Source organism: Emys orbicularis, chromosome 4 (genome assembly GCF_028017835.1).
Source record: "Emys orbicularis isolate rEmyOrb1 chromosome 4, rEmyOrb1.hap1, whole genome shotgun sequence".
Lineage (NCBI taxonomy): Eukaryota > Metazoa > Chordata > Testudines > Emydidae > Emys > Emys orbicularis.
In genome coordinates this window covers 41,294,092-41,306,267 of record NC_088686.1, presented here as the reverse complement: position 1 = coordinate 41,306,267, position 12,176 = coordinate 41,294,092, and the positions used below count along the sequence as shown (strand labels likewise).

At 43.4% G+C, this 12,176-nt stretch overlaps 1 protein-coding gene across 15 annotated transcripts in view; it reads left to right on the top strand.

Moving 5' to 3' along the window:
• Positions 1-12,176, top strand: part of NRXN3 (neurexin 3) — a 1,366,589-nt gene that overhangs the window by 327,097 nt on the left and 1,027,316 nt on the right. For 6 of the 15 annotated variants that reach the window (XM_065404055.1, XM_065404054.1, XM_065404057.1 and 3 more), the window contains 2 exons: positions 5,873-6,170; positions 11,549-11,572. In XM_065404055.1, the coding sequence (XP_065260127.1) occupies positions 5,873-6,170; positions 11,549-11,572 (322 nt within the window). Of the gene's footprint in view, positions 1-5,868; positions 6,171-11,548; positions 11,594-12,176 lie in introns of all 15 variants that reach the window. The other 9 variants (XM_065404053.1, XM_065404050.1, XM_065404051.1 and 6 more) reach the window with 3 other exon arrangements.

Sequence of the window (12,176 nt, the reverse complement as noted above, 5' to 3'; positions counted from 1 at the left end):
AGGAGTTCATCTCCTAGTGCTATGCCTGACCCTGGAGTGGAGAGGGGCAGAGAGAAGGACCCTTTGGTTGGGCGACCTCATGAGAGTAAAAGTCACGCTCACAAACACAAAAACAGATCCTCTCCTAGACTTTCTAAGAGGAGGGAGACTTCATGCCCAAGCCATAAAGGTTTAGGCCATCCAAAGCCACATGAGCAAGTTCAAAAGACTCATCGAGCAAAACTCCTTCAGTAACAGCATCTGCATTGATCTCGACACTGATTGTGGTGCCACCTAAAATGAAGCATCAGGACCTGAAGGACTGGGAACCTTCAGTACCATAGAAAATCACATTCACTGTCAGTACCATCTTGGCCCCATAAAGAACCACTGTCTACACCTACTTCAATGGTACAGGTGAAAAGATACAACCTTCAAAGGTGCTGGTGACTTATACCAGTTCGGACGATATCTTCGTCCTCCCGGACCCACAATTTTCCTTGTTATCGAGACTGATCCTCACCAGGGAAAGAGATAAATGCCTGTGGGAATATAGGACTCTGGAAAAAAGTCCATCCTTTGTCTATTAGCTACAATTTCCTCTCAAGGGAACTGTCAGCACTGCTGATGGACCTGGATCCAACCTTTTCATCTTTGGAAGAGTCAGATATTCCTGTGGAACCAGATTCACTTCCACCCAGGGAATTCAGCCCAGACAGGGGATCGAGAATCTCCTGGAACCAGCCTTGGGCACACAGAGAGGCGATAACAACAGACAAGTGGGTGTTGGATATCATCCATTCCAGCTATGCCGTCAAGTTTCTCTGTCCACCTTCTTCAAAAACCCCTTCCCCTCTTATGAGAGAATCCTCCTTCAGGAGGTATAGTCTCTTCTCCAATGGGGAGCAATACACCAGGTACCCCCCAACATCGTGGAAAAGGCTCCTGTTCAAAATATTTCCTTGCCCTGAGAAGAAAGGAGACTGGAGATACATTCTCAGCCTGTGTCAGTATTTTTATTCACATGTTGCAATTTTGTATGGTTACATAAGCATCAGTAATACCATTCCTAGAAAAAGGCACATGGTTCACAGCTCTCAATATGAAAGACTTCCACGTTCATGTGGATATTCACCCCCTCACAAATGATTCCTCAGATTTGTGGTGGACTCCCAACACTATTAATACAGGGTGCTCCCATTTTGGGTTAGTTATAGCTCCCAGAGTCTTCAGAGAAATGTTCTTAGCTCAGACAAGCCAGCTCCACCATCTTTCTGTTCTTGGACTACTGGCTTCTGACTGGCAGGTTTTGCCTCGAAGCCTTAACGTCAGCTTCATCGTTGCTTCACCTTTTAGCATCCCTGGAATCTGTATAAATGTGGAGAAGCCTTCCCTGACTGCAACACAGTCCATAAATTTATAGGAACGACACCGGATTAAATCAGGGTGAGGGCCTACCTCCCGACCGACAGATTTCACACCATGGACACTCTGATAGATGTAATTACACACAACCCTCATTAGTGAGTTTGGCTATTCCTTACTCTTCTGGGGCATATGACGCCATGTACTTACGTGATGCCATTCACAAGACTCCATCTCCTTTACCTGCAAGCTTGGCTCCGAACAGTATATGCACTGAGCAAGCACAGCATGAATACCATAGTGACAATTCCCTCTGAGGTAAAGACCTCTCTGGCATGGTGGAGAGATCCTTGTTGTGTGTGCATGGGAGTTCTCTTTCACACCCCACAAGACAATAATTACAGACATCTCTCCCTGATAGGTTGGAGAGCCCACATGGATGATTACATAGCACAAAACACTTGGACTCCTCGCAAAGAGAGAATACAAATCAATCTTCTGTAACTGAGAGCAGTAGGAGAAGCTTGCAAAGCATTCCTACCATTCATACAATCCCAGCATGTCCTGATAATGTCAAACAACATAATTGCCATTTTTATAGAATAAAGCAGGGAGGGGCACTCTCTGTTCCCTCCCATCCTGGTAGTTACCCCTGTTCTACGGAAGAGTCAACTAGACAGGGCACAAGTCATCTTCATTGTCCCCAGATGGCCCAACAGTTCTGGTTTCCAAGCCTCCTACCAGTGTTATCCCATCCATCTATTAGCATTTGGACCTTTCTGGATCTCTTGATCCAGAAAAATGGCAGGGTCAGGCATCCCAACCCCAATGTTCTTCATCTCATGGCTTGGTATTTGGATGGGTGTCAAGCCTAGAATGTTCCTGCTCTGAGGCTGTGCAAATCAGTCTTAAAAATAACAGAAAAGTCTCCACCAGAAAATGTCACCTAGCCAAGTGGAAACATTTCTCTGTCTGGGCCCAGCAAAAACATCTCTCTCCAGATACGGTGGAAATATGTTGGACTGTCTTCTTACCGTTAAGATAAGGCAAGCTTTGAACTGCTAGCTATGTGTTCCATGTCTCACCTGTCAATGAAAGTCACCTTCCTCACTGCTGTCACCTCGGCCTGAAGGGTATGTGAACTTAGGGCCTTAGTGAATGATCCAATGTACACAATAAGGATAAAGTCTCACTATGATTACACTCGAAATTAATTCCTAAGATAGTTTTGGAATTTCACATGAACCAGTCCATTCACTTAGCTGTGTTTTTCCCGAAGCTTTGGGCCTCAGGTGAGGAGCGAAGACTTCATTCCCTCAGTGTGTGACGAGCATTGGCATTCTCCCATCAGAGAATGAAACAGATCAGGAAGTCACCTAGATTATGTGTTGTCGTAGCAGAATGAGTATGAAGACAAGCTGTATCTCTAAGGGCACATCTATACTGCAGTAAAAGACCCGGGGCACCAAGTCTCAGAGCCTGGGTCAGATGACTTGGGCTCGTGGGGATCAGGCTGCTGATTGTAGTGTAGATGTTGAGGTTTGGGCTGGAGCCCAGGCTCTGAAACCCTGGATCTCAGTGCCCAGCTCCAGCCTGAGCCCAAAAGGCCAAACTAAAATTGTTAGCCCCACAGCCCAAGCCCTGTCAGCCTGAGTCAGCTGACCTGGGCCAGCTGTGGCTGTGCTGTGGGTCTTATATTGCAGTGGAGTCATACCCTAAGCGGCTCTCTAGCAGTATTCTACTCTATTATCAGTTCACACAGCTTTCTCCCCCACATGGGGTAAAGGCTCACTCCACAAGGGCACAAGCATCCCGAGTAACATCGCTTCCAGAGGTACCACTGCTTGACATTTGCGGGGCAGCTATGTGGAGCTCCATCCACACATTGGTGAGGCTTTACACCTTGGTCCAGGACTCCGCCACTGATGCATCCCTTGGGACAGCAGTTCTGCAAGCAGCTATACCACCTTGCACTATCCGCCTCTCTAAATACTGCTCATCAGACACCCACAGTGGAATACAAATAGAGACCAGCACTTGAAGAAAGGGAAATTAGTTACCTTATTGTAACTGGAATTCTTCAAGATGTGTGGTCCCTATCTGTATTTCACTACTTGCCCTCCTTCCCCTCTGCTTTGGACCATGACAGGATTTGTGGTAGAGAAAGAAGGGGAGAGACAGTCAGTCCGCCCCATCCTTATACTTCTGGTGTGAAGCATGAGGAGAGCAGGGGTGCAGCCATGGACCCACAGACACTGCTCGTAGGAATTCTCCAGTCTCATGTGCATGGAGTGTGTGCGCACCCCAAAGTGGAATACAGATAAGAACCACACATCTAGAAGAACTCCAATTACAATACATTAAGTAACTTCCCTTTCCCTCAGTCTCTTATTAAGCGGTTCTGGTGAATCTTTGCTTGGACTAAGTGAGACAAAATGAAGCAGAGAAGTGCTACTAACGTGTCAGTGTGGCAATAGGATGGGCTCCTACCTAATGCAAGAGAAATGGGAGTGACTGCAGTTTGATTGTACCAGCCAGTAATTTCACATTCAGCCTTCCATTTGTGGGTGGGATTCAACAAGATGCCCCTGTACTGATAACATGAGGAGCCATGGAATGTGGATCAGTCTCCTGAATACCCTGTTTACAATGTGCTACTCACTCTCAGCCATTTTGCAAGCTTCACAACGCACATTTTGTATTGCCCCCTACACTTGAGTCAAGTTGTATGGCTGATTCTCCAGTCACATCTGAGCATGTTATGTGCTGCACAGGAACATCACTGGATTTGGCTGCTTTACTGATGGATGAAAACCAGCAAGAAATCTTTCAATAAAATTGATTCTTAGTTATTAGTCAATGAAAAAACCCTAATGGCTAAAGAACAGTTTGTCAAAAGCAGTTAATTATCCATGTGAAACCACCTAATACAAGCTCACTTCAGCTTTTATATTTTTTTTAAAAAAGCACAAAACTTCCTCCATATTCAACTCTGCTAGATGATTAAAAGAAGAAGAAAAAGACATTTCTGAGAGACTGCAGGAGACAGGGAATTGGTGGTGTGAAAAAGGCATCCAAGTTGCATGTTGGATTTATATGTTGGCATGTCCTCTAGGGTTGCTATCCATCCAGGTTTTACCCAGACAGTCCAGTTTTTGGCTTCTGTGTCCAGGTGCCATTTACAGTTGCCGGGTGCCTGGTTTTCAACTGGAAAGTCCGGTTGAAAAGGGGACCTGGCAGTGTCCGGTCAGATGTACTGACTGGACACCAAAAGTCCAATCACCGTGGGGTGAGGGGACACTCTGGGTCACTAACCTGCTCCAGCTGGGGCTGCCTCCTACATGCAGGCAGGCTCCTTGTCCGTATGCAGCAGCTCCCGTCCAAGTCCCGGAGCAGAGGGAGCCCAGCTGGGGTGGGAGAAGAAGGTGGAAACGATCCAGTGAGTGATGGGGGGAGGAGGGGAGAAGAGTGAGTGATGTGGATGGGGCCTTTGGGAAAGAGGTGGAGCAGGGGCAGGGCCTTGGGAGGAAGAGGCAGGGCAGGGGTGGGGCTTTGGGGGAAGAGACAGAGCAGGGGGCAGGGCCTTGGGGGTCTGGTTACCAGCAATTAGAAATGCGGGAACCCTAGTTTCCTCTCTGCCGTTCAAATGTTGCCTCCAGTCAACAGAGGAAATGAGTTTGCTGGTCATGCCCTAGTGTACTGTACACACAGGAGATTTTGTTTTTTTGCAAGGAAAGAGAGACTTTGTTGTGTGCTGCCAACAATCCCCCATGCTTTATTTTTGCTCTGCAAAGAGACACATCTGCCTATTAAGGATTCTCTAAGTAGTGTCATCCAGCAGGCAAAGGTCTGTGCTAAGTACTACAATTAGAAGTACCTAGAAGAGTTTACCGCTACCCTGTCCATTTCAGATGGGTGTCAGTGTTCTGACCTGGATTTCCCTCACTGTCAAAGGAGAGAACATGAGGCAGTGACTCATTTCCCCCCTTCAGTATGTCCCTGGAACAAAGGGACAAATCAACCAGAATTAGATTCGATACCATCTCAGATATACTCCCAACAGTAGTTCAGGCAGGTGTATGACATGGCATTACCAGTATGGTATTCGTCAGTGGCACATTGTTCATTCCTTTTGGAATCTTTTTGGGCAGGTGGTGGTGTGATGGTTACATTGGAGGTCATTCCCTCATGCTTCTGATAAAAATGTAAATTCATTTGTAGCACAATTGTAAGTCTTAACACTTACCTTCTTCTGGCCATTATTGTGCTACCTTCGAATGTCTTCCATGGAATCAGTGCTGTCTGCAATGGAAGTGGAGCTAATATATTGATTTTAACAGGGATTGAGGATCCTACTATTGAGTCTGTTGGTAGCCACACTACAACAGAGACAACACAGTCCACAGGAACAACAGAAGAACACTAAGAAAGCCATGAGATTTTTGAGTAGTTTAATAATGATTTTAATTCTGTTCTTAGCAAGGAAAATACTAACCAGCTCTTTCTCTGTTTCTTCTTTTTCAGCGAGAGATGAAAATGTGGCCACCTTCCGTGGCTCAGAGTACCTTTGCTACGACCTGTCCCAGAACCCCATCCAGAGCAGCAGCGACGAGATCACCCTCTCCTTCAAGACATGGCAACGTAACGGGCTCATCCTCCACACGGGCAAGTCAGCTGATTACGTCAACCTGGCTCTGAAAGACGGTGCGGTCTCCTTGGTCATTAACCTGGGGTCCGGGGCCTTCGAGGCCATTGTGGAGCCTGTCAATGGCAAATTCAATGACAACGCTTGGCATGACGTTAAAGTGACACGCAACCTGCGGCAGGTAATGGTGAAGGAGTGAGAATGCCAGGAAGGCTTCTCTCTAGTGTTATCTGGGCAGACGTGGGGGCAGGTGATAGAGAAATAGGGATGCTCGGTGAAGTACATCAAAGTGTTTTTACCCTCCCAGATGTCTCTCAGTTATCCAATAGACAATGAAATACCAGTAGTCAATGGAGTGTAGCCCTGTTGTGATATCTCCATTTCCACTTATTAATTTTTGTCTACTTTTTCCCCAGTTTGATTTAATAATAAAACTTGTGATTTGACTTTACTTTCATCTCCCTTTTCCTTTTCCTTTTCTCTTTTTTTTTCTTTCTTTCTTTTATTATGTCCTTAATTACATTTCAATCTTATCAGTAATATTCTTGTTGCATTTAAATACTGTGGGAACAGAGTGTTTTTTTCCGCAGCTGACTCTTTAGTCCCCCACCCTTCGTCTTCTTTATGTTTTGTTAATTGATTTAACCATTGCCATAATGTCATAATTCTAATTCTTAAAGTCCTTGTTTCTTCCTTTACTTTTTTCTTTTCTTTTTGTGTGTGCATCTGTGTGTGTGTGTGTGTGTGTGTTTATTTTAACTTTGTAGCTTGGGAGTTAATTGGCTGGAGTCTTTCCGAATCTCCTTGTTTCTCTGTTCTTTTTTATTTTTTTCTGTTCTGTGATCTATTTTATTGCTTGTGTCTCTGCTGATGAGACTCTTCTGTTGGCTGTGAGGACTGGAAAAATGGAAGGACCAAAAAAGAAAACAAAGACAAAAACCACAAACAAGCCGCTTTGGAATGGCTTTATCTGATTCTTGTCACTGTAACTTTACAACTCTACCTGTCACTTTTCTAAGCGGACAGCTCTATCAGGTGATGTCTTCGCTAGTCAGCTAGCCTTAAAATATTGAAAGCTCATTCATGAAATATAAATATGTGTATAAATAGATAAGATAAAATTAAATAACATTGCTCTGAAAGCTGGTGAACAGATCAAGTCACTTAGGCCCATCCACTACATGACAAATGAGGTTTACATTATGGATATAAACTGTTTAGTGTCTTATTGATTGGTAAACACTGTGGAAACAGCTTGCAAACTGAGATTTTAAATCAGTTTACGTAAACAGTGTGATCTGTCCATTTGCTTGTTAATGTGAATGTTTACACAAATCCTCATGGTATTATTCCAGTTTACATAACTTTACTGGCCGAGAAAGCAGCCTTTCTGGAACATTTACACTAGCGAGGATAACAGTGTATATGGGATAACAATCCTCTTGCTTCAGGTCATAAACCAGCAAGAGCCTGACATCAGGAAGAATCTTCACCCATACTTGCCGATTATGGGGATTTTACACCTTCTTTTGAAATATCCACTGTTGGAAACAGACTAGAGAGAGTTGTCTAATACATTATGGCAATTGCCATGTTTCTACAGTATCCAAGATGCCGTGCTTTTACATATTCAACATGTCTGTGTGTAAACTGGAGGATTATATTCAATCAGGCCAAATTCTGTTCTAAATTACATGCGACAGCAGGGTTATCACTGAAGTCAAAATTTGTCTAGTTCTACTACTTCACACACAGATATAAATTTAATTTCTTATGCAGTGGATGGGCCTTAACGATCCTGTTTCATTAAAATATTCCCATCGGTCCAGTAGAGGGAGATACAGCAACTGTCTGAGGGCTGTCAGTCTGGAACGGTCTGAATATATCACTTTATTTATTGGTTCCATTTTATTTATTTGTAGATGTTTTCAGAATGGATGCTCTCTGAATATTTTTTTCTGGTTTATAGGCCATTTTAGCTAATGGTACTTTTTATTTTTCTGGGAAATCAGTTTTCAACGTCAAAGAGCACCCAGAGGAAAATGCATCCATGCTGCTTGCCAGAGCTGGTTTAGATCTTGAGGAAGTGGTGATAGGGAGGGTTGGCAGTTGGGATTATAAATGGGACTCTCTCTTTTTAAAAAATACCTTTCTAGCTGATATCTTTTATTTTCTGAGTACAGAGATGAATACAAATAACACTAGGTCTTTTTGGCATGGGTTAGAGCAGCAGCATGTTCTCACCACTAAAAGAAAATAGGTGAGGCAGCACCTGGCATTTTACATTATACTCTATACATCCTGTTTTGTCTGTTCACAACATTATTGTTTGGTCCTGAATTCTGAGAGGATACTGCTTGATTGCCTAGTAGCTGGGATGTTATAGCTGGGATGTTTCATTCTTTTTCAAACAATCAAGGAGACCAAACTCTTAAAAAAAACAAACAAACAAACCAAAGCAGAGGTGATTAGAGGCCCAGTCATGCAAGGTGCTGAGTGCTCTTAATTTCTATTGACTTCACTGGGAATTGAGGACTCCTAGAATCTGTCTGGACTGCAGAATAAAAACAATTCAACAATGGAATGATTTAAAATGAATTAATATCTGCCATGAGGGATAGAGAGGTATTATCACATTCAAGGTGCAGGGGCCAGAATTGGTTATGGCCGCTATACACCTTCATCATACCATGGTCTTGTGCTATAATAAAACAAAGAAGGAGTGCCTTGTGGTAAAAGCATTGGGGTAAGACTTAGGGGATCTGAGTTCTATTCCTGCTTTTGCCACTGATTTCCTGGGCATGTCACTTACTTTCTCTTTCCTTCAATGTCCCCATCTGTAAAAGACAGCAATAATAGTACTTACCCATCACATAGGTGGGTTGTGAGTCTTAATTCACTGATGTGTATGAAGTGATTTAAGATCTTCTGATGGAAGGTGATATAAAGGACGTAGTGTATATTTTTACATGCAATATATCATCTGCTCCCCATCACCTCCAGAGTATATATGTGCATAGAATAATGGTATAATATAGTTTTTTAGTATAGAGAAGGCAGGTGGAAGAGCCTTTGCTGGTTCTGAACCATGCCCATATTTACAGCCCTGCTAGTGAAAAGGGACACAAAAGAGTTACTCTGGGCACTTAGATTTTATAAGGAACTCCATTGCCTCCTCATTTTTGACTGAAAATATTTACATTGGGGGGAAATACATTTGCCAAAAAGCAAATAAAGTTATTTTTTTAAAATGAGATTTAGGAAAATCCAATAATATAATCCACATCTTAAATTATGCCATTTTTAACATACTTTTTGACCATGTTCCTGGGAATTAGATCAGAATTTCCCATATATGTGGAAGGCTTTGCCCAATACTTTTGATTGGTCAATACATGTTTTGTAGCTAAGCTATGACAGTATCAAGTCCTTTGTTTTCTTAGATCAAGCGACTAACGCAGTAGTTAATCTCTTCAGAGAGAGAGACAGACCGTGAACTCAGAATTTCCCTTGAGCTAATGTCAATGTAAATTTTTTTATTTATCTGCTTTCTATTATAGTTAACACAGATCTCTGGTTTTGTCTTTTGGGAAATGTGTAGCAGGGACAGGATTGTAGCTATCTTTCACCAGCACTTTCAGAACATGGGGGGAAGTGTGGTCTAGTGGGCAGAACAGGAGACTGGGAGTGAGAATTTCTGGGTTTTATCTGCACCTCTGCCACTGAGTCACTGCGTGACCTTGGGCAAGTCTCATTCCCTGTCTCTGCCTCAGTTTCCTCATCTGTAAAATGGAGCTAATAATACTGCTCTGTCACACAGGTTGATATGACACTTCTTTGATGAAGGTTTCAAAGTAGTTTGAGATCCTTGGAGAGAAGGCACTAAGTGCAAAGTATTATTATCATTCATTCTCTAAGGGTACGTCTACACTACCCGCCAGATCGGCGGGTAGCGATCGATCTATCGGCGATCGATTTATCGCGTTTAGTGTAGATGCGATAAATCGATCCCCAATCGCTCTTCTGTCGACTGCTGAACTCCAGCTCGGCGAGAGGCGTAAGCAAAGCCGACGGGGGAGCGGCGGCCGTCGATCCCGCGCCGCGAGCACGCAAAGTAAGTGATTCTAAGTCGATCTAAGATACGTCGACTTCAGCTACACTATTCTCGTAGCTGAAGTTGCGTATCTTAGATCGATTCCCCCCCACACCAGTGTAGACCAGGCCTTAGGACAAATAAAATGGAATTGGGACATAATGACATTGTGTTGCAATTCCACACAATTTCCTCCAAGCAAATCAGCCTCCTAAATCAATCCAATCAATCTCAAAAATGTCCTGGAAGTCAGTAGCAGGAGGCAGGACAGCTCCCATTGTGTGCATTTTTGGATCTGTTTTTGCCTGTTTGGATCAGAATGGAGCACTAGATCCTGGGCCATGAAGTCTCCACTGGCTGCACCTCCGCATTAACAACTAAGAGATTCCATCACAGGTGCCTTGGGTTCCTCAGTTGTAAACATGTGTACAGATAACCTACTTGGCTTCCACACGACTCTAGAGGAAATTTAAAAACAACCTCAAGGTTCCGTTAAACCAACCTGTTTTACTGATAACTGTGTGATCTGGTTCCCCTTAGCTTTATTCCATTACCAGCACTTAGTTGGGTAGTGGAGGCCAAGCCTGCAGCCTGAGACTTTCGTATGATGGGGCCATCTAGTAATGGAGACGTAGTCTTAGAGACAACAAGAGACATGCTAAATACTGTCAACCTTTTCCCCCTGCCACCTCAAATGTCTGACACAGGCAATTTCTTCATCGGTAAAGTGGGTTTAACTCCTGCACCCCAGGTGACACAGGTGAGCTACAGGTGGACATTGGCAATCCAACCACATGTGTTTTGTATGTCTTTCCTGAGAGTCATGAATTCACCTGTTCCAAAGAAATCTGCAAATAAAGGGACTGGAAGGAGAGCCCCAGGGCTTTGGGCTTATCCTCAGCCAACAGCTTCCAGGCAAGGGAGATTGTTCCTTGCTTAGGATAATTCCGCAATACTTGAGGATAGCAGAGCTTAGAGGAGAGGCAGGGAAAGAGGGATTGGGGTGGCTGGGAGGAAATACTTTGCTGGGGGTCTCTCTTGAAGGGAGTGGGTGGTGTGTGTATCTGTGGGGGGAAGGGGTTGTTGGTGGGGAATACACCCTGTTGGGCTTTTGAAAAGTAAGTATTGCACAATTTTAATTTTAATCCAGTTCTGGATGAGTGGTACTAAAATATATATGGGTTGGAGGCAGGGAGAGTAGGCAGTTCCCTTCCTCTTTACAGTCTAGAAGGCATGGTTTCCCGTAGAGTCCTGGTCATATTGTCCTCTCTCTCACTCTGTGTGTGTCAGGCGCCCCACGCCTTTTTTTGAAAGACTAACACTAGACCATTCATGCAATGTGTCATTTTTACTAACCAACTAATGTACTAACACCCTAACGACTCATCTTTGCTTTTAGTTATTTTAATTAACAATCGTTCTGTTCACGATTTTTTAATTTCCTTTCTTCCCCCTTTTCCGCAAAGCACTCAGGCATTGGACACGCTATGGTAAACAAACTACATTGTCTGGTAGATATCATTCTTATTGTCTCTTTTTTTGGGTTTGCCGTGTGTTACCTGCCTTTTCCTCCCTTTACTCCCCTTTTTCCCCCCCTCACCTTTATATTTACTTCCTCTTTTGATTTTCTTTTGATTTCACTGTGAACACCTTTTTTTTTCCTCTTTTTTTTTTTAAATATTTTCTTTAAGAAAAAAACAAAACAACAAAAACAAACACAACTGTTCTGGAAATGGGGTTTGGTAATTTCTTTCATTGGTTTCTTCACTTCTCTTTTTGTTTTTCACTCTGATGGTTTTTTTTCTCTCTTTTGCTTTTTAGTTTAGCTTTCTTTCTCTCTTTTTTTTGTTTGTTTTTTTGTTTTGCTTTTGACTTTCCGAAGGTTTTTAGCTCAGAACCATTGCAGGGCCTCTAGTTTGTGTGGTGAAGGCTCTCTTTTTCTCTCATCCTTTTGTTGTGGCAATGGCTGTTGTAGGCAAATTGGCCAGCTGTCCTCTTTCTTCCCACTTCTCCCCATCTCTCTCTTTCTTTGACTTTCCACCTGCCATGGCCGAAAGGAGCTCAGCCGGTTGTTTGTTTCACTACACATTCTGC